General features: G+C 46.8%; 1 protein-coding gene across 1 annotated transcript; it reads right to left on the reverse strand.

Annotated features, from left to right (window-relative positions):
- Positions 1-3,015: 3,015 nt before the first annotated feature.
- HERC2 (E3 ubiquitin-protein ligase HERC2) lies at positions 3,016-21,855 on the reverse strand. Its single transcript, XM_017610096.1, has 16 exons — positions 21,534-21,855; positions 19,497-21,432; positions 18,537-19,440; positions 17,911-18,482; positions 17,296-17,850; positions 16,324-17,234; positions 16,116-16,269; positions 15,096-16,055; positions 13,930-15,035; positions 13,336-13,709; positions 5,969-13,270; positions 5,378-5,903; positions 4,819-5,302; positions 4,529-4,705; positions 3,237-3,540; positions 3,016-3,133 (listed from the first exon to the last, which is right to left on the reverse strand). The coding sequence occupies exons 2-15, from the start codon at positions 20,442-20,444 to the stop codon at positions 3,388-3,390; spliced, it is 15,126 nt and encodes a 5,041-aa protein (XP_017465585.1). The 5' UTR covers positions 20,445-21,432; positions 21,534-21,855; the 3' UTR covers positions 3,016-3,133; positions 3,237-3,387.
- Position 21,856: the final 1 nt, after the last annotated feature.

Here is a 21,856-nt window from a genome sequence, read left to right on the forward strand (position 1 = left end):
AAAAAAATTGCCAAAATCGAAATTCAGCGGCTTAGCAAAAGAACAAACGACACACGCGCACACGCGTATAAACATGTGTTGTTTTTGTGCTCTCTACTAGGTGAACTGCCATTCAAAATATTTTAAGCAAAACTAAATGCTACCGAATCTTTCCTCCAATGAAAATATTCCTTTTTAATGGCAATTTCAAACACAATGAAGCATACTTATTTTTACTTCGATTACAATTAATTTTAATAATTATGTATAATAGGCGCTAATTGCTTCTGGTTATAATAAATATTTTTTCCAAGGCGATTTCAAATTTTACATTGTAATTCTTGTAAAAATGTGGTTGTTTCTACAAAATTGCATTAAAAATATAAAAAAAAAAANGAATTAACTAAACTTATTACTTACCAAACTACGTTCGCTGCTACTACAAACTACAATTCCATTCACAAAATTTATATATGTATGCATGAATATTTATCCAATATATATGTATATTTAAATATTTTTGTTTTACTGTGAAAATCACGTTCACGTTCCACTAATAGTTAATTTTGATTTAGGCCTCATTACTCGCAGCCGATTCCAGATCGCTGTCGTCCTCACTGCCCGTCGCTTCGGTGGGATCACCCATGGCAACGCGCGCATACTCATCCGTATCGATACTCTTGCAAAAATGTATAGCATACTTTAGCTTCTCTAGCAGCACAGCCTGAGGGAATAGAGAACGAGTTCGAAACATGTGAAAGAGTGAGGTTAAAGACGATGTACTAAATTGTTTGATGAGGGTAAAATATGTATTAGGTTGTATTGTATAATAATGAGCCATGAAATGGAAGGGCGGTTTGTGAGGTTTATATTTTCATATTCGAATTTTCGAATTCAATTTATTTGTTAATTAAATTTTTCAATCTTTTACTATGACCAAAATAGGGGATTAGGCGTAACTTTAAAAAATTTGTTATTCTAACATTTTTCTCGAATTTTCGTAAGAGGACGATCGTAAAATAAGTTATTATAGCTATAAACTATTTTGACCGAATCTTTCACTAATATATTCATAAAATTGAGAGGAAAATTAATTTGCGACGAAAAAATGAATAGGGGTATAGCGCAGAATTTTTGACGATTTTTTCAAGATAAGCCATTTGCAAACTTCGAATACTTATCTTCGAATTTTCGAAATTTCGAAGTTGATTTATCTGAAGTCACTTGGCAAAATTTCAGGCTGATATCTTTGAAATTAATCATGCAAGGAACCAATAGATGGTTGAGACCAGGTTTTAAAAATTTTCTTATTAGGCCGTATGAATAAGGACTAAGCAATTGGGTTTTCTTAAAATTTCAGACCTTTTACTTGGTTTGTTGAATAAATTGAAGTTAAAGGTCAGAAGTTTTAAGAAAGAGCACTTTCATTTTTTAAGCTTTGCATTATCTTTGATTTTTATGAAAATATTCAAAAATTCTGAAAGTTATGACTGACCTTTCCACTAAAAATGTCATCTGGCAAAATTTCACGCGGATATCGTTCAAACCAATAAATGCTAAAATAAACTTAGAATAAAAATTGGTCTACCACCAGAAAAAAACAATATCTCCAAAACGGCCAGTTTTGCTGCTAAAAAAAAGAGAGTTATCGCGAGCCGCGTTAAGTGTCGAGCGTTTGGTTTTAAGTTTTTTTTTTAAATNAAAAATAATTCCAATTAAAATTTTAAAATAGTTTAAGTTATTTAAGAACAAAAAAGTTTGAAAAATAATTGAATTAAAAATGAGCTAAAATAAGAGAAAAAAATTTACTAAAAGAAAATGGTTAAACATGAAAAATAACTAGAAAATTAATCTTACGAAAACTTTTGATATTTCAAATATTTTGAAAATGAAATTTATCTCAAGAAATTGTCTTCAGTTCGGAAAACTGGAAAACCTAAAAGCATTTCTCATAGAAATTTTTACAACCTAATCAAAGTTTCGAAAGTTTCAAAGTTTTCGAAGATTTTTCCATCCTAAAGGGCCGTCTGCGGTTCTCAAGGAAAAAACAGAAGAAATACTTTCATTATTTCTGTTGCTTGAGAAAGTACTTTATACTTGAGAGCTGCATAGTAAGCAAAAAATTTCTTTTCCATTTCCTGATCGTTATTTTATATGTAGCTCGTTTGTGTAGCTCTACCAAGGCGAATTCATATGTAAATTCGCCGCCTTGTTCTCTACTGCTAATGACGGACGTATATTCTCTACCAGTAGAGAAATAATCGGTAGAGAAGAGTTACAGAAACGTGCTACTGAGCTGCGAATACCCCTGTCGTTTTTTGTTTTAGTACTCTTCCATAAAATATACTTCAACATTTTTTGTGTACTTGAAAGAAAATATTTTCATTAAACTAGGAGCTAATTAAGCTAAAACTAAAACGGTAAAATTTACAAAATAAGCATGTTTTGCGCTCATAAAGCGAAAACTAGCATTAGTAAATTTTTGTTACATTCTTTTTCTTCGTTTTCAATTAAAATTAACACATACATTTTTAAGTAAATATAAATTTATAAAATTATTTTATTCTATTTCTTGGTTAAAAATTCAATTGCAAAGATTAGAATGAAGTGTCACCAGCTTATATATAAGTTAATGTTAAACTGGTTATTATTATTATTTTTTTTTTGTTGTTATGAAAGTTCACGAAAAATAATACATAATAATAAATTCATTGAAAGTGCAAAAAATTTTATGGAATCTCATTAAACGGTAAATAAATGTATGAATGTGGCAAAATCGTGTATGTATGTGTGTTAATGCGTATTTAATAATTTTTAAGCTATAATTATGACGCTGATCTTTGTTGTTATTGCTGCATGACGTCGCTACTGCTTGCGGGCAGCACTGACCAAATGATTTTACGCCATTTCCTTTCTCATCACAATTAAAATTTGTAATACTATTTTGTCTGTTTTTTTTTAGAATTTTGAACTTCTCAAATGAATTTGCTCGCCACGCAACAACAACAGTTGTTAAATAATGAGCGAAAGTTTTTGTTTATAATTCAATTGAAATTTCTCTCGTTTTTAGACGCCTTTGAGGCCTTTATATTTCGCTTGGGGGGTCATCTGTTTTTTGCTTTGCTTCTGTGGGGTTGAGTGATTTTGTATGGTGCTGGAAAGCAAAAGAAAAGTTTATTTTGGATTTTTTTTTTTTTTAATTAATATTTCTTGAAACAATTTCATTTCGAATTGAATTAACTAAACTTATTACTTACCAAACTACGTTCGCTGCTACTACAAACTACAATTCCATTCACAAAATTTATATATGTATGCATGAATATTTATCCAATATATATGTATATTTAAATATTTTTGTTTTACTGTGAAAATCACGTTCACGTTCCACTAATAGTTAATTTTGATTTAGGCCTCATTACTCGCAGCCGATTCCAGATCGCTGTCGTCCTCACTGCCCGTCGCTTCGGTGGGATCACCCATGGCAACGCGCGCATACTCATCCGTATCGATACTCTTGCAAAAATGTATAGCATACTTTAGCTTCTCTAGCAGCACAGCCTGAGGGAATAGAGAACGAGTTCGAAACATGTGAAAGAGTGAGGTTAAAGACGATGTACTAAATTGTTTGATGAGGGTAAAATATGTATTAGGTTGTATTGTATAATAATGAGCCATGAAATGGAAGGGCGGTTTGTGAGGTTTATATTTTCATATTCGAATTTTCGAATTCAATTTATTTGTTAATTAAATTTTTCAATCTTTTACTATGACCAAAATAGGGGATTAGGCGTAACTTTAAAAAATTTGTTATTCTAACATTTTTCTCGAATTTTCGTAAGAGGACGATCGTAAAATAAGTTATTATAGCTATAAACTATTTTGACCGAATCTTTCACTAATATATTCATAAAATTGAGAGGAAAATTAATTTGCGACGAAAAAATGAATAGGGGTATAGCGCAGAATTTTTGACGATTTTTTCAAGATAAGCCATTTGCAAACTTCGAATACTTATCTTCGAATTTTCGAAATTTCGAAGTTGATTTATCTGAAGTCACTTGGCAAAATTTCAGGCTGATATCTTTGAAATTAATCATGCAAGGAACCAATAGATGGTTGAGACCAGGTTTTAAAAATTTTCTTATTAGGCCGTATGAATAAGGACTAAGCAATTGGGTTTTCTTAAAATTTCAGACCTTTTACTTGGTTTGTTGAATAAATTGAAGTTAAAGGTCAGAAGTTTTAAGAAAGAGCACTTTCATTTTTTAAGCTTTGCATTATCTTTGATTTTTATGAAAATATTCAAAAATTCTGAAAGTTATGACTGACCTTTCCACTAAAAATGTCATCTGGCAAAATTTCACGCGGATATCGTTCAAACCAATAAATGCTAAAATAAACTTAGAATAAAAATTGGTCTACCACCAGAAAAAAACAATATCTCCAAAACGGCCAGTTTTGCTGCTAAAAAAAAGAGAGTTATCGCGAGCCGCGTTAAGTGTCGAGCGTTTGGTTTTAAGTTTTTTTTTTAAATTTGGTTTCTAACCTTGCAGGAATAGCGTGGCATTTTCAGCAAAAAGAAGCACGTGTAACTCTCTGGTAGAAAATTATCCGGTGGACTCTTTTCCAAAACCTGCAAAACGAAGTCGCGTCCTCGAAAATCGGCAATTGTACGTGGTAGACGAGTACGACCCCAGACAAAGCGCAAAAACAGCGAACGTTCCTGAAAAGCAAGTGGGGTTTAGATAAGTCACTGATTTCTTTAAATAAGTAGGAGTTGAAAATCGCTACAGCTTGGTCTCTATAAGCAAGCCTACGAACTTCACTTCAACTCACCTGATTGGAGAACTCTTCCATTACTTCCCAGAACCACGTCACTAACGCCGAATTCGGATCGAAACCCTTGTAGGTGGCCACCGACTTGAGCAGTCCCAGCGGTATGTCAGGCGAACCGCAAACCATCGCTTGCAGTTCGGGCGCTGAGAAAAGTGACAGCAGCGGCACTGGTATCACCTTCGACATGCCATCACGCACAGCCTTAACCTGTTCGTCAAACTCATGCAGACGAAAATTCAAAGCCAAGCGCACATATTCTTGGCGGTTCTGTGGGGAGATGCGCGTGTAGCGGGTCGACAGTGGCACCTCATGACCTTTGGCGGAGGAAGTTGAGAAAGGCAGCTCGAGCGTGCTGAAAACCTTCGGATCGTCGTCCATGTTGCGTATGCATAGCAAGCCAGCGACATAATCACGATCGACTTCGGTGAGATCGGAGGGGCGTAGTTGCTCGCCGGCCAATTGGCGCCAGACGGCCTCAGCCAAGCTGAAAGTAAATTCAACGTTAATCATTTTTGTCGAAACTCCTAACCTTTCAATCTCGCGCGTTTGCTCCACTCACTTCAGACTCAGCGGCGAGCCAGTGCGCACCGCTATTCCCATCAGCACGCCCAGAAAGCGGAACATGTTCATCTGCAGTACAGAGCCGAGCGTTGGGTCGAGCAAGAAGCAATCTCGATTTGCGCCCGCTTCACCACGTCCGTTGGGTGTTGTGATCAGCAGTGGCACGCTGCCATTCTGCAATTCATCACACATCTCCGCAATTGATTCGCTATAGCCTCCGCCGCAATCGTCTACGCTTTCGCCCACAAACTTCACCTTCCAAACGCGATGCGGCAGCGAAAGCGCCTCTTGTGTCAGCAGCGGCAGCTTCTGCACCATCTGACCGAAAACGCTCTTCATGCCGTCGATGCCGGCTAGCCCATTGCCCGACTTGTTGCGCGAACGCTTTACCTGTATGCGATTTAGCTCAATGACCGGTCCGTGTTGCTTGTCGCGCACCATGGTTGTTTGTATGACCTTGCGGAAAGCGGCCTCTTTGATGGTATACACGAGCACATCTTTCAGCGCGCCCAAGCTGAGTTCACCTGTGGGAGAGTATAATGGAAAATATTAGTGCCTTGCCTTGGACTCAGCTGAGCGTCGTGCTTACCTGTGATCGGCAGCATGGCCAGGCAGGGACAAAGCAACTCGGAGAAGTGATGCAGCAGCACTAGACGCGCATGCAACGCCTCCGGCGGCATTTCGCGCACTAAATCATACTCCAGCGGCGGATTGGGTGGTGGTCGCATGCGATCTGTCAGCTGCGATGTAGACATGGCAATCGTGTGCGCCGAACCACAGGTGACTTTCACGATGTGTTTGTTCTGCAACGCCGCCACGAGTCGCGGACGTTGTATAGCGCTCACAGTGCCATCGCCCAGCTGGCCTTCGTCGTTGTCGCCCCACGTGTAAACCTCGCCCGCGTCTGTGCAGGCTACGCAATGCAGCGACCCAGTCGCGATAGAGACGATCTTTTTGCCCTGCAGCGCGGCCACCTTCTTTGGCCTTCGGACATGGTCCACAGTGCCGTGACCGAGCCGATGGAAATCTCCCTTGCCCCAGGTGTAGACAGCACCGGATTTGGTAAGCGCCACGGAAAATTGAGAACCACATTCCACTTTTATAACTCCCAGACCAGCGAGACTTTCGATTTTGTATGGCAGCTTGCATCCATCCGATCCGCCGCGTCCCAATTTGCCATAGTCCCCATCACCCCAGCTCCACACGTTGTCGTCGTCGGTGATACAGAGCGTTTGCGCATCACCTGAGCCGCAAGCGACGTCAATAGCACGATAGCCAAGCAGTGCCTCGACTAATTTAGGACGCAGCTGATCTTCAGAGTCGCCATGTCCAAGGCGTCCGTAGCGCCCTTTGCCCCAGGTAAGCACATGGCCCGAAGATGTGATGGCCGCTGAGTGTGCGCTACCGCAAGCAATGTCTACAATGCCAATACTAGTGAGATCCTCGATCAGTTTCGGACGATCGTAGCTCATGCGATTGCCATGGCCCAGTTTTCCGTCCTCACCTTCGCCCCAGGAGTACACCTCGCCTTCAGTGGTGAGTGCAAGACAATGCTTGCCGCCCGAGTTCACGGCCACTTTCTTGACAAAAACATGCTGCAGTGAGCCGATTAAAGTTGGTATAGCCCAGGAGTCTGTGCCACCCACGCCGAGTCGTCCGCCAGAGCCGTAGCCGGTAGCGAAGCACTTACCATCGGGTGTGACAGCGAAGAGTGTCTGCTCGCCGCCCGCTAGTTGAACAGGACGCAGCAAGCTGAGCGCCTCACACGGTGTTGGTGTCTTGATGCGACTGCCTTCCAATCCGCCTAATTGTCCACGATGATTATGTCCCCAGCCGTAGATGGTGCTGGCGCCGCCCCAAGATAGTGCCCAGTCGTCTGGGCGACGATTGAGCCACTGCAGCAGCTGGCAGTCATGCGCGCCCTTGAAAACGCTGTGGTCCTCATGCAAAAATTGTAGCGTATCATTGCCTGCGGAGGGCGCCAAAGGTGGTAGGCTGGTGCAGGCAGCAGCGCTGGCGCTGTTCGGTTCATGCAGGGAAAGTGACATCATCGAGTCAATGTATTGTATAAGGTTGCTGGTGCTGGGCGTTAGTGTGTTTACCATCGTAGAGCTGGGCAGCGGTGGCGGCGGTGTAGGATTGCTGTTCGTACTGCCCGCAGACGAAAGCGATGTAGTCGAGTTCATCATTGAACCCCCGCTGCCGCCGACAGGTGAGTGACTTGGTTGCGGCGGTGGCATCATTTCGGCGAACTTCTTGCGCACCTCCATGCAGAAGAGGCGTGGCAGTTCGGTGCGCTTTATCAGTGATTGCGCCACGCGCACTGCAATGCAATACCTTTTGAACCATGCCCACTTATGTACGTCAGCTGGCGGTAGCGCGGCATCTAACTGCATGTCGCAAGCAAGAGCTGCCAGCGTTTTGAAATAGTCTGAGTGCATAAGGTGTATTCCGCCGCGCACCTGTGGCTCCTCGTACTCGTATTGCCGCAGTAGCTCTGGGATTAGTGGCATCAAAATGCTATTCAGCGATGGATCCAACGGCCTCGGCGCATGTTTGGAGAGGAACACAGTGTGTAGTTGCTTCAGCGACCAGATGCGCTGCGTAGTCGTGAGCGAGTTGAGCTGCGCACAAGCAGCCAGCGCGGCTGCCAAGCGCAACAGCACGCTCGTGTTGTGCGGCCCTAGGCGCTCGTTCAGCAGCGCCATCACAAGTGGCATTGATGGCTGCGAGAGCACCGCACGATCGGAGCCGCGTTCATGCAAGGCGGTTGCTGGCATGATACCGTGCACCCAAAAGCGCCAGCCCCAGCCGTTCACCGAACTGTCCGAGGTGAATTTCCAGCGCATTTCATCGCCGAGTATGCGCACTTCAGGCGCCCACTGGGCGTATTCGCGCCCGGAGCGCACGGCAACCACGCGACCAGAGGCGTCCATAATGACCAGCGGATCGTTGCGCTTCTCGGTGGAACACTGGCTGTCGAATTCAATGCGGAGCGACTCGGCGCCGGGTATCTTTACTTGGCCGACTATTGTCATGTTGTCCACATACGGATGACTGCTCTCGCGCATAACCGGTTTCGGCACCTTGCCCAGGCTGTAGCGAGATGTGCACAAATCTTCAAGCTCCGTGATACAAGTCTCGAGTAACATTGCGCCGATTGTGGGTGAGTTCGAGCCAAGCGCGATGAGTGTGTCAGAAATGGTCTGCGAAGTGCTGAGCAGGCCTGTGCGCCCAGCGACACTCAGTTTTAATAGCTCCACTAGGCTTTTCGCCTCTGATTCGCCTAGCAGTGAGGTGAAGTCATCCAAACCGGTAAGACTAATTTCTTCGATGATCTCCTCCTGGTTGGTCATTGTTGCGGCGAGTGCAGACATGGCACTGGCCGACATCTTTGAATGTTTATGAGGCGCATTGCTGGATATGGACGCTGAGAGCGATAGCGATCCGGTTAGGCTTTGAAACGCGCTCAATGGACCGGCTGGCGCGGGCACGATTTCCGCTTCTGGCGAGGGTTCGTGTACGGCCGGATCGGTGGCATCGGCTGGCGCTTCTCCACCACCCTGGGCAATCACTTCGTTATTGCAGTGGTTGTTGTGATTATTATGTCCGCCAAGCGTGCCGTGTGGAGTACTGCCTGAAGCAGCGATAGTCGCCTCCTTGCCCAAAATAACGTTTCCTTCTGGCACATCAAAATCGTTCGATATCTTCTCGTGCAGATTCACTTTACTGTGACTAGTGAGCGCGGCGACAATTATCTGACGTGCCTGCAAAATACTCATAGCGTTGAGAACGTAGTTAAGCGCAGTTTGTCGTGCGCCGTCCGTCTCGAGTGAGAGCAGCGTCTCGCTAAGGCTCGACTTCGAAGTCGGTTTCGACGCACTAGCTGTTGTAGTTGTTGCTGTTGGTGTGTTCAGTTGGCCATCAGTGTCATATATGCCGAGGCTGCTGCCGCCCAGCGGATCTTTTGATGTCGTAAATGGCACAGGACCCTTCTTCTCGTCATCCGATGGCGATTGCGGCAACCCCCAAGCGACAGCGTGCGAACTGCCACACGCGACTCGGTTGACAAACACAGAATCCAATCCAATGACCAGAGCCGGTTTCTTGTTCACCACCGTATTGCCAGAGCCCTGCTGACCGTGGTCATTGTCGCCCCACGCATACACTTGTCCGGTATCGGTGACGGCCAGGCAATGCAAAGCACCTACTGCAAGGTGTATAACCTTCCGACCCCGTAGCGCTTGAATCGGCTGCGGCTTTCGCACGTGTTGGTCGCTGCCGTGACCCAAACGGTAGTAGTCGCCCTTGCCCCAGGTCCAAACCTCACCGGTACGTGTAAGCGCGAGGCTGAACTGCGCGCCACATTCAATTTGTATGACACCGATGCCGGTTAAACGTTCGATTTCGTGTGGTATCGAGGAACCTTCCGAGCCACCGCGGCCCAACTTGCCAAAATCGCCATCGCCCCAACTGTAGACAATACCATCCTCGGTTAGCGCTAGTGTCTGCGCATCGCGGCTACCGCAAGCCACCTGTATAACACGCTTACCACTCAGAGCCGCGACCAATTTCGGCTTCAGCTGTGTCACATTGTCGCCATGACCAAGACGTCCATATTCGCCCAAGCCCCAAGTATAGAGTTCGCCCGCAGAGGTGATGGCCGCGCTGTGCGATGAGCCGCAGGCAATATCACGTATTTTCTTCGCACGCAGCGATTCAATTAGTTTTGGCTTGTCCATTGTGAGGCGGTTGCCATGCCCTAGTTTGCCATCCTCCCCTTCGCCCCAGGAGAAAACTTTGCCATCCAGTGTCAATGCCATTGCATGCTTGCCGCCCGAATGCACAGCCACTTTCTTTACCACATACTGGTGCAGCACTGGCACCTGCCGCGGCACCGACACATTCACGCTGATGCCCAAGCCGAGACGACCGTTCGTGCCCTCGCCACACGCGTACACCTTGCCGTCCTGCGAAACGATGAACAGCGATTTTGAGCCGCCCGCGATGTGTATGGGGCGTAGACGGCTAATTGTCTGCGAGAAGGTTGGCACTTTTACTTTTGAGCCCTTGAGGCCGCCCAGCTGCTCCTTGTCATTCAGACCCCAGACCATTACGGTGCAGGGCGGTTCACAGAGAGACGATGATGATTTGGGATCGGCGTTGCTGTAGCCGCTGGATAAGCATGGGTTGGAGTCGCTCATTTGCTCGTATTCACAGGCTAAGAACGAGGCGTTCATCAGCAGCAGATCGAGATCGGTTTGTTTACGACGTCCAACGATGTTCAGGCCATGCACCTTGCACTGGATACCATTGTTGCGACATTGCTTGATAACTATTTCCACCCAGGGGTAGTACTGGCGCACGTCGCTCATAAGCGTCACCGTCGTGTCGGTGTTCTTGATGGAAATCCAAGAATAGTCTTTAAGGTTGCCAATGCTGTCGCCGACTCGTACCACCACTAAGGACGGCTGATGCGAGTGGTCGCCCGGACAGACGACGATCGAGAGGCTGTGCACTAGCACATGTTCGTGCATCTCCAAACGAATCCAGTGCTTAGTTTGGCTGCTTGATGAGCTCTGCCAATAGTAGGGACTGCGATCCAGTAGATGTTTCGCGGTCCCTTCGTTGGAAGACACCGTGAGCGAGCGTAAGCACCGCGACCAATCTTCAATGAGATCGCTAGGCGTGGGCACTGCACCGGTGTGGAGTCCAAGTAGACCACCGGAGGGACCTGTAATTTGCCCTCCACCCATCACTTCAATGTCGTTCAGCGTGCCTTTCCAGCCAGGGTGTTGTGGAAAGTCGACGGTCACATCCTTGCCGCGAACCGCTGTCACCGTACCAACGCTACCGCGCAGAACATAACCCCACTTGTAGCGCGACACGGCGCGCAGACGCACCTGCGTTCCTACACTTACCTGCGCTGCGCGCTCACATGTCGTCTTCTCGCGCGGCATCTCCAGTAGCTCAATATGCACGAAGCAAACCCAATAGGTGTTACCATGCAGTTGCCAGTCCACCTGAACGTTCAGATCATGTAAACCTTCGGTGTCTACCTTAAGAACAGTGCCAATATCGCCCTTCTTGATCTCCTCAAAGTCGCGGCAACATCGCACCAGCATACCAGGACATACCAATCCCCTTACATACAAAGCATACTGATCGGCAGAGGGGAAATCTTTGCGCGTCTCGAACTTGACCAGTTGTTCATGTATGGAGGAGCCCTCGACGGTGTCCGAGCTGCTGTCCAAACTCTCGTTGTCGGAGTCGGCTTCCGGATCGTGCAGCGTCTGCAGCTTTGATTGCAGTGAAGTGTCGCTCGAGGAGCCGCCAGCGGTACCACTTCCGCTCACCAGCGTCGGCTCTAGATAGTCTGTGGCATCTATGGTGTTCGCGCAAACGTCTGGGTGCTCGAGAATCCACTGAACGATTTGTTCGGGCGTTGGAATGACCTCTGGATGTATGGACAACTGCTTGACAGCCAATTCAACTGACTTCTTAGAGAAACCCATTTCCATGATCTGTGCAATGAGCGGCGTAGCATCGACGTTGTTCTTTGATGCTTGTGGTTGACTGCCACCCGACGCTTCGTCCAAGAGACCCACATTGTACACTGGCACGCCGTGTATCATTGTCGGCTGCATTGGCGGTGTCGGTGCGGCAAAGCCGCCCCGTCCAGTGCTCGTCGAAGCAGCCTCATTCAACTCGTTATGCACTTTGGCGGCAAGAACTTGTGCGCAATTCAGCGCTGCGGTTGACAAATCTGTGTAAGAATATATAGCCTTAACAGGCGATGGCTGCGTCGCGCGTATCAAAATACTTTGTATAAGTAGCTCAGTGTCGCTAACAGCAGGCGGAGCGCTTAGTTCATTGATAACGGCGGAGTTTATTGCCTCAGGATCGGCGCAAGCGTCTCCTTCAGCGTTTGGTTTGCCATCGCTGCTTGCATTAGCAGGTGCAGCTTCCTCTGAGAGACTCTCTTCTGAAGAGTAGGCACATAGGCCTGGTGAACGTTGCTTGAGTATTTTACGTAATGCGGCTTGATGGCGATACAGAACGCAGTTCGCATTCAACACAGAAAGTTGTATTTGCTGCGAGCGCAGTAAGCTGATGTCCACGCCATTGGGCACACATTCCTTGCGCTCGCCTGGACCGAAGAGTAAAACTGCCCAGGAATTTAGCAGCATTTCATTCAACGGCAGCCGCGAGAGACTGAAAACCGAGTAGTCCGCGCACTCCAAAGCCACGCTTAGCGAAATTTTGCCAAACTCGCCGTTCAAGGCTTGGCAGTCGGTGCTAAGCAAACACTTGCCCTTGTTGGTAAAGCCGCAAATGGTGGCGGTATTGCCTTCATAGCAGACCTGTAGGCCAACGCGTGGTCGTATGTCGCAGCCGCCTATGGTACAGAGCACGCCCATCACGTAAATGTACTCGTTTTCTAAGTGCTGCAAGTCCAAGCCATCTTCGCCAAACAGCTCTGCCGCCACGCACAGTTTCTGCGCGAGGAAAGAGTTAATCGCCGCATTCCAGTAGGGTAGTGTATGCAAGCGGCGCAGCAAAGTTATGATCTCTTCCGCAATGGTGCTCGAGTGCGAGGCTGTTAAGAGCACGCGGGTTTTGCAATCGCCAACGTTTTGGGCCAGCGACATGTCATGAGGGCAATAGAGGGTTATCTTGCCCAGCGTTGAAAAGAATTGTCGCACTAGCGTAGCCATACGTTGCATATGAGAATCATCTGTCCAATGGATAAGTATGCTCTGCAGCAAGCGGAGACAGTGTAGGTTGCGAAAAAGTTCCTGTTCGCGCGTCACTGGTTGCTCAAGAAGGCTAATGTAGAAGTCAATCCATGTGGGTGAGGACAAGTACTTGGCAAGTGACTTTGATTCGCCTAAAAATGGGGAAATATGCAAATAGGAAAATTGAGCATTAAGATTGAGACTAGTTTAAACTCACCAGCTATGGCTTTCAAAAAACCCAAAGTCGTCCAATTGTCCAAGCCGTATATGTTGCCTAGCGTCGATTTGGGATCGAGTATGGAACGGAACATGCTGGAGATGCAACTCACAGCATTCTTATCCATCTGTGCGCTGTGCAATCCTATGCCCACCGAGATGATTTGCAGTGTCTTTGTGCAGGCGTAACGCAACAGTTTAGTGGGATGGGAATCACCGTTTAGCTGGGCATCGCAAGAGAGTTCATCTTTTTCGGTCTCAGTGTCAGGAGAAATAATATTCAAAGCGCTATCGGCTAAACGTAGGTCGTATTGACCTTCTTTACCCATACGATAGGAATTGGTGGCGCCAGTGTACCACTCAACGCGGACCCAACTGAAAGAAAGAGGGGAGCCGCATTAGAACGTATGTTCCGACCAGGGAAACAAGTTTAGGAATGCGGCATTTAGAAGGATATGTCTCTAGAGTTATTTAGTATTGTGCGTTATTCCAGCACTTAGCAAGTACATTCCACTTCTGAGTTATTATCGCATGCATTTTTTTTTTAAAGCCAATTGAAAGTAGCATTAAATCAACAAAGCAATTCTCCACTTACCCATCATCTCCAACTTCACTAATTATGCGTCCTTCCCCCGGTGGATTACCATCTTGGTCGCCCCATTTCCAGTCCGTGCCGCGCACAATTCGCGTGCCAATCTTCATCAGTTTTGCCAGCTCCGGTCCAGACAAGTTCGCTTTATTAGACTTCTGTTTCAAGATCGTGTCTTCATAAACCACCGACAGGTCGTAAGTGTTCTTCACCGTCGGAATATCGCCACCGGTTTGGCTAAGCAATCCTAGAACTGTGCCCAACGTGCCTGAATTCACGATTAAACTCAATTCATTGGCGCTCATATCTTTAGCCAGTATGCCAAAAATGCTAAGCAGAAAACGGGCGCGCGGCAGCTTTTTCAAGAACACATAAGTACCCAGATTTGAGCTATCCTTGCCGCTGCCTGCATTGTATTTGCCCTTTAGCTGTATAAGTTCCTGATTGACAAGCCGTTGCAGTTCATGCACAGCCCATTCGAGCACACGCGATTGTGCTAACAAAAGATCGGCCTTCTGGAAAGCCGTTATCATATTAAGGTCATATAATACGTTGAGTGTTGCTTGTTTGCTGTTGGCGCTCTTCAAATGCAAACCCAGGTAACCGTTCAGCATATTGTACTGCACAGCGTCGAGCAGCCCATGCACCTGCAGCATGGCATGCAACATTTCCAGTCCTTGGCGCCGTATTTGATAGCGCTGCACTTGGCAGTACATTGCGCGACGCACTGTTTCTACGTCGCACACCTCTTGCATCACGAATTCCACGATCTCGTGCATGATGGGCATGTTCAATTCACCGGAGAAATACCATTTCTCGCGTAACTTGCGTAATAGATCATTATTGAGACGCGGTTCATCGTCCGCGGGTTTCTTGTCTTCATCAAAGTCGAGTTCATTGGCATGTAATTTTATTTCTTCGGTGGATGCTTTGCGATCGCTGAGTATGACATTGTTGTCGCCAGCATCTAACAGATTTTCATTGGACGCATTACCACGTAATGGTGGAATGAGCACCGTGGCGCTCGTCAGAGAGCCACTATCGTTTGTACCGAGAGCAGAGTCTTTGTCTGTGGCATCGGAAGCGGCACCGTCAGCTTGTAATAGTGATTCCTGTAAGAAGTAGAAGAATTAGTATAAAATGCACACGTTTTCAAGACGAATCAAACTAACATGCGAATGATTCAGCTTCTGCGCAACATTCTGACTTTGAATGGTTACGTTGAGTATGTCCTCGGGTTTGGCGCATGCCAATTGCTTCTTAGCCATGCGCATTTCGGCTATTATACGGCGCACGACATGTTTGAAGCGCGGCCAACGATGCAATATGGGCAATTTACGTAAAGCCTCCTGCTCCAAACTCACCGCCGGGCGTACTTCATACAGTAGGAAACGCAAGCGCTCCAGCATGGGCGCGCACACCTCCTTATAGCTGCGATTCAACTGCTGGCGAATGCGTACCACCGACCACTTGGTTTGGTAAATGAGGCGTATCATATCGGCGATTTGCCTTGGAGTTTTGGATGCTGCTACGCCGCTCAACTCACGCTCCAACACGTTCAACACTAGACCACCGAGGCTCTGATGGCGTATAAGCACTGCAGTTAGCAGACGTTCCAGCTCTTGTACTGGATGTTCGGGTGGGAATTCTTGGTGCCAAATTAAATTATTGTCTTTGCAGTAACGTTCGGAAAGCGTCATCCAAGTGACCACAAGCGGATCGGTTAAGCGCGCCTCACTGAGACCGGCAATGAAGCATTCAATGCGCTGTTGCACGCTGTTAATGACGGGGTGTGGCACTGCTACGCCCGTGCCGCCGCCGCCGCCGCCAGCTGTGCCGACGCCAACGCCAACACAAACTGTCATGCTGTGCACGGGCGGTTCGGTGGGCGTGCTACCCGCCGTGCTTGCGCTGCTACGCGCCTCTCCCTTCTCTTCGTCGAACGGGTTGCTCGGCTGAAGTAGCTGTAAGCCACCGCGCAGTATGCTGGAGCGTACAATTGTCTTGCACTGCAACTCAGCAGGCTGCTGGGCAGGACCGCTCTGTAGAAGGTTTACTACAAGGCCGAGGAGATAAGCAAGCGCACGCTCCGAGTTGAAATGGGTGAGCACTTTACTCTGTTGCACGAGGGGCTGGAAATAAAAAGCAAGAAAGTGAGTGCAGAATACTCCAGTCCCCATTGAAGGGCTTACCTTCTCTTCAGTTACATTGACTGCATAACGCCCGACTTTGTAGTTGCTTAAAATGTGCTCCAAGCAGTTTCGATAGATTGGCGTATTCAGTTCAACGGTCAGGTCCTTACCAACGTTCGCCGATAGCAGCTCATTGATGGCGGCGTTGTCACCTCTAAAAATATGAAGTAAATGATAATTAAATAACATTACTTTCTCCGCCACTTACAGATAGTCAGCGATATCGCAAACGTAGCCATTCAATATGATCCACCTCCCGCCGTCGAGTATTTGATTTTCGAAATCGTTTTTGCGTATAAAATTCACATCGTCCACTGGCTGCGCATAAGCACTCTTCTGATTTCCTCGGCAAATTATCCCTGGCCAGCCCATGTCGTCCGAATCTTGCATTTCACTATCGCAAATGACGCGATTCAAATTATCCAGCGCATGTAGCAATGGCTGGAACACCGTGATCCACTCGAAAGCCGGGAAAATACTTGGTCGATCGCGCTTTAAAATAATAAGACCGATGAGCAGCTCGTACAGCAGCGTGTCTGATATATCAGTTTTGATGATATCCGCGACACTGTCCTTGCCTTGTAGCGCAATTTCATGCGCCTTCTGTAGCGATAGTACACAAAGCGAGACGGCACTCTGCACATATTTGCTGAGTAGTGCCTCAGCACCGCTTATGTCCTCCGTTTTCGATTGGTTTATGTGCGAAAACAGCAGACGTTGAAAACGATGCAAGAGGTCTAGGCTGGGACTGGTGTGCTCAGCCATGGTGGACTGAACGGCGGGTAGAGAAGAGAACGATTCTTCCTCGGGCTTTGTAATACCCGCATTTAGAAGAAGTTGTGTCAAGCGAGCTTGTGTTAGCGCAGAGTTGTTGCGCAGCAGCTGCCTGATAAGATGCAGTAGCGGCAGATTGTGGCCGCTGTCGGCGCAGTCGTTGGCCTCGAGGCGTATAGCTTGCTTCAGTGCAGTCTCCAGGCCACCCTCGGCCATTAGGGAGCCAACAAGCAAATCGGTCATAAAACGATGACCTGAAGAGGAAACTCCCGACTCAGAGGGCAACAATGAAGTCAGCGTTTGTGCGCGCTCAGAAGCTGTGGGTAACAATACACTCCAGCCGACCTTGAATAGAAATTTAAAATAATTATCTACCAAAAAAATATACTTTAAATTTTCAACGCACCTGTAGAGTCCATTGCGCAGCCTCTTGCATGGTTTTAAGCACATTTGATCCGCCCGCTAAGCTCAGTATACGCGTTTTTAAGCTGACCAACAGGCGCGAGCCTTCCGACAAGCCAACAGACTTGGGCGGCACAGCATTTACGATCAGCGCATGTAGCTGTAAACGCAGCAGATTCAAGCACGCCACTGCAATGCACTCCGATTCTTGATTAGGCGTTTGCCGGTTGTTGCTGTCCTGGCCGCACACGATGCCGATCAATTGATCGAGTAGTCGGAAAGTGTGTTCGCTGAGATCAATAACAAACTGTATCTTCAATGGCACACCCTGTACCGAAGTCTGACTCCATATTATGCTCTGTGCTGCGCCGCAAGCTATGCCAAACGCCTGTACTGAAGGGTGGGTGGCTAGTATTGGATCGCGAAGTATAGGCTCTTTCGATATGGCGGCCGGACAAACCTGTTGAAAGTCATTGCGACCCCAGCCAAAGACCTCGCCTTTACTGCTCATAGCCAGACAATGCCACACGCCGACCGATACGTCCACTATTACCTTTGACTGTGCGGAAAAAAATATATGTTTTATACATTTTAGAAATTGAAAAAATGTTCAACGCACCTGCAAAGCGCATATCTGCTTTGGCGTATTGAGACATTGCACATTTTTGTCTAGTAGTCCATGTCCCAGTCGCCCGTCGTAGGCCTTGCCCCACGAGTAGAGTTTTCCATCGCAGCTGAGCACCATCGAGAATTGCGAGCCGGCAAATACTCTCTTTATAGGGGGCAGAGCTTCGATTAGCAGTGGCACTTGCGATCCATTGCAGGAACCGTTGCCCAACTTGCCATAATCACCATCGCCCCAGGCAAACACGTGACCCTCGGTCGTCAAACAAAGCGTATGCGAGTCGCCGCTGCCCAGCGCAACATCAATAATGCTATGCTCGCGTAAAGCATGCACATGTGTTGGTAATAGCTTGTCATCCGAGTTGCCATGGCCGAGGCGCCCATATGTGCCGCGACCCCAGGTATAGAGGTTACCGTTCATGGTGATGGCCGCGCTGTAGGTGCAACCGCAGTAAACCGCTTTAACGCTATGCTCCAGTGATTGGATTTTGGTTGGGTGTTCGCGCAGCAATGAGTCACCATGGCCCAGGCGGCCACCCTCGCCACAACCCCAAGAGTACGCATTGTCTGGGAAAGTATAATTAAAATGAAGATAAAAAAAATCATGAATTTAATAATTACCCATGCTGTCCACAGCCAGGAAGTGACGTCCTTCACAATGCGCGGCTACCGCTGTTACGTGCACATCTGTCATTTCCTCGATAAGCATCGGCTCTGTCTCGGGTTTGGCTATGCGCCAAGTGTACATTTTGCCTTCGTGCGTGAGGAAAAGCACATACTCCTCGGAGAAGACTACTTGCTTAACCTGGAAATAGAAATTCAATACAGGAGCTGGATAGTGCCCGCCCGCTATGACATTCCCGGTTGTTGATAGACCCACTGCTGGTTCCGCTGTGAAACCATATTGATCGTGGCACAGCGATAGCCAGCCGAGCGCATATATGCGCTGTTCATGCAGCTGTGGTGTTGAAGCAGCCGACATGCTTTCCTGTGAGGCCTGCGCATGCAATAAAGGTTTTGTTGGCTGCACTGCACGAATGGGGAGGGGTGCAGTTGAGGTGCTAGTTGGCAAGTGCGGTTTGGCCAGCCGATCGAGGTGAGAAACAATGACCACTGCGGCCTGCTTCAAGTCTACGTTGGTGGTGTCCTGTTCCGGTAAAGTGAGAAAACGTAGGAATGACTCCGTGGCGCTGGCTGGAGCTGCCTCCGCGCTGTTATTAAATCCATAGTTGCCGATGGTTTCGTAGCGGCGTAAAATGGGCACCAAAGGGGCGCCAGTATTCTGGGGCACATCGCGGTTGTCATCGGTTTCCTTTTCTTTCTCCCATAGCGTCATTAGCAACACAATAGATTCTAATGTGGCAGCGAGCGTGCCTTTTTGGGCTCCAAGCTCCAGCAGCAAGCAAAGAGCGGTATGGCGATCTTCTCGTGGAGCTGTACACCGGCCACCCAAAGGGTCGCCAAGCGCCACCTGACGCAGAAATTTTATAGAACGCTCCAACACTTCGATCCACAAAGTAGAGACCTGAAAACAGGTTTAGTCTATATTTTTGGACAAAGAAAATATGTTTTTGTACTTACCTGCGTGGCATCGAACAGAGAAGCTTCCGGCAGATCTTGCAACGATTCCAGGGCTTCACTAAGCAGTTCACTGCACATCTCCGTGTCCTCACCCGAACGCCAAGCGCGTCGCAAGAATGCAAAGGAAAAATTAAGCGCTGCACGCGTGCCTACACGCGCTAAACCTAATGTAGCACGCTCATTTTCCTTTATTGGCGATGGCACGTCCACTGTTGAAAAATGTCGCAATTTATTTGCTGTCAGGTAATTTATTTCTCTGCCTCGCATCGCACATATACCGCTATTACCACTAATGCGTTGATCCTCATTAAACTTACACTTTTCGGAAGCTGTGGTAGCAACACTGGAGTGGCATTGCAGCTCCTGCTGCTGCTTCCAGCGTGAAAGCGCGACAAAGTAGCGTTCGTAAATGAACAGTTGTTGACGTAAATGCATTGCTGAGAGACAATTGCCTGCCGACTTTAATGAGATATCATGGAGTTCAGCTAGAAGCGTGTTTTGACAATTGAGTTTGACTGCTGTATTGGGACACTGGCCCCATAGCCAAGACTCGAAAATCACTTCAGATGAAATGCGGTTGGCAGCAGCATTTTGGACCGCCGTAGTCATTTTTTTGATAGCCGAATCAGAGTCCAGCGTGCGACAGGCAGAGCAATTGCATGCTGACAGTGGCCCACAGTAGTCCAGAGGACAGCACGAGCATTGTAGCTTTTGTACGCCACAATAATGCTTGCCATCGTCGCCAAGGTAGGATAAGTGACCGGCAGCGTTGAGAACAGGAGTTGCTGGGGATGAGACTAATTCGCAATCTTGTATGAGGTTATTCCAGAGCACAGCAGCATCTTCAACGTTTCGCAAGCTGGCAATGAGATCGGCACGTAGCCATTTGGAGTCGAGAAAAGGCAGCGGACGGAGGTAAAGATCAGCAGATGCATTACACGAGGACATTATTGACGTCACTGCTGCTCTTGGGCTACAGTGATTATGCTATATTAATATTTTTGCAGGTTTTAGCTCGTTTGGTAATGTTACAAAATTAAGTACTGTGTGATTGATTTAAAATCGAATCCGGTGGTGGTTACAGTGTTTACAACGTGATACAATTATATATATATATATATTTTAACAAGTGAGCACCCGCAGTGTTAGTCGTTGCTGTCAAGACAGCAGAATTTTGTTTACATTTTATGGTTGCTTATCATGTCAGAGCTTGTTATGTATGGCCTGATTCGTTTTATTTCGCTGGGTAATATAGTTCCAGTTATGCTAACTCGCTGTACATTTAAAATATACGTAAATTAAATTGCAAGCAAATTTCGAAAAAATTAATTCAATTGAAAAACGTGCGCATGAACCTCGCATTAACCTCCACAACTTCCCCTGCCCCTGCAGTCTCTAACGAAGCGCAACGACTTTGATACCACTCACAGTGCAAAGTAGAAACAAAGCGTATGTGTGACCGTATGTTTGCACGATTTTACGCTTACTTCTACACAAATGCACGGCGCACCACCGCCCACCAAGCTTCTCACGACGAAAACCTCTTGTTCCGTTGTTTCGTTACAGCTCCTCCCTTGGATGTTATTATGCGATGTCGCGGCACTAGCTTTGATGTCGTCACTTTCGCTTTTGTCGATTTGTTTTGACCGTGTAACAATTTGTGTTGATGCTTCTACTATTCGTGTTGTTTTTTTTTCCTTCCCCTCGATACTAGGTACTATGTACATATGTATTTACTTCCACCACTAATCGATGATGGCTTGTGCGACTGTGGTTGTTTTTGTATGTGTTTGGGTTCGGCCTTTGGGAAAATTCAATTTTGCGATAACTGCGGGCCACTAATGGGTCTCCGCCGACCACAGTGGAGTCTTCAATTGACAGGCTGCTTTCATTCACATTCGCTATGAAACTACTGGCACACTGCTTCCTCCACCGCCTTAAAAAAAAAATAAATATAATTTTATTTTGGTATTATGTACTATTGGTAAAACTATGGAAGTATGCATTCCTCGCACGACACGAATTCGATCTACTTACAACCCTTCCGCACTATCTGCACGCAACTATAGTACACACACACGACTCACAAAATTTTCACTGCTCAAGATTTTTCTTCGAATTTTCAATTGCAATTTTTTCGCTTCAAACTCGAAATTTAGATTAAAATCTATACACCAACTTGTTGTGCTGCTCGTCTACTACAACTATTTAGTCTTTTGAATAGCGAATTTTAACTTTTTCTTGGTAAAATTCTCATTAAAAAGAGCGCTGCAGTTTTTCCAGCCAGTTCAATAAAGAATCTCGAGAAAATTTTCGATCGACTGGCATGCTGCCGGACGTCTTTTCAATAATTGTTGAGT

This window comes from Rhagoletis zephyria, unplaced genomic scaffold (genome assembly GCF_001687245.7).
Source record: "Rhagoletis zephyria isolate East Lansing unplaced genomic scaffold, Rhagoletis_zephyria_1.1 Rzeph_scaffold_00280, whole genome shotgun sequence".
NCBI lineage: Eukaryota > Metazoa > Arthropoda > Insecta > Diptera > Tephritidae > Rhagoletis > Rhagoletis zephyria.

Excerpts from the sequence above, each read along its gene's own strand:
- HERC2 (XM_017610096.1), bottom strand. The coding sequence starts at position 20,444 with ATGTCCTCGTGTAATGCATCTGCTGATCTTTACCTCCGTCCGCTGCCT. Across the intron at positions 19,441-19,496 it reads CTCTGTTCGATGCCACGCAG|GTCTCTACTTTGTGGATCGA; the intron begins GTAAGTACAAAA and ends ACCTGTTTTCAG. Across the intron at positions 16,056-16,115 it reads TCAATGTAACTGAAGAGAAG|CCCCTCGTGCAACAGAGTAA; the intron begins GTAAGCCCTTCA and ends TTTTATTTCCAG.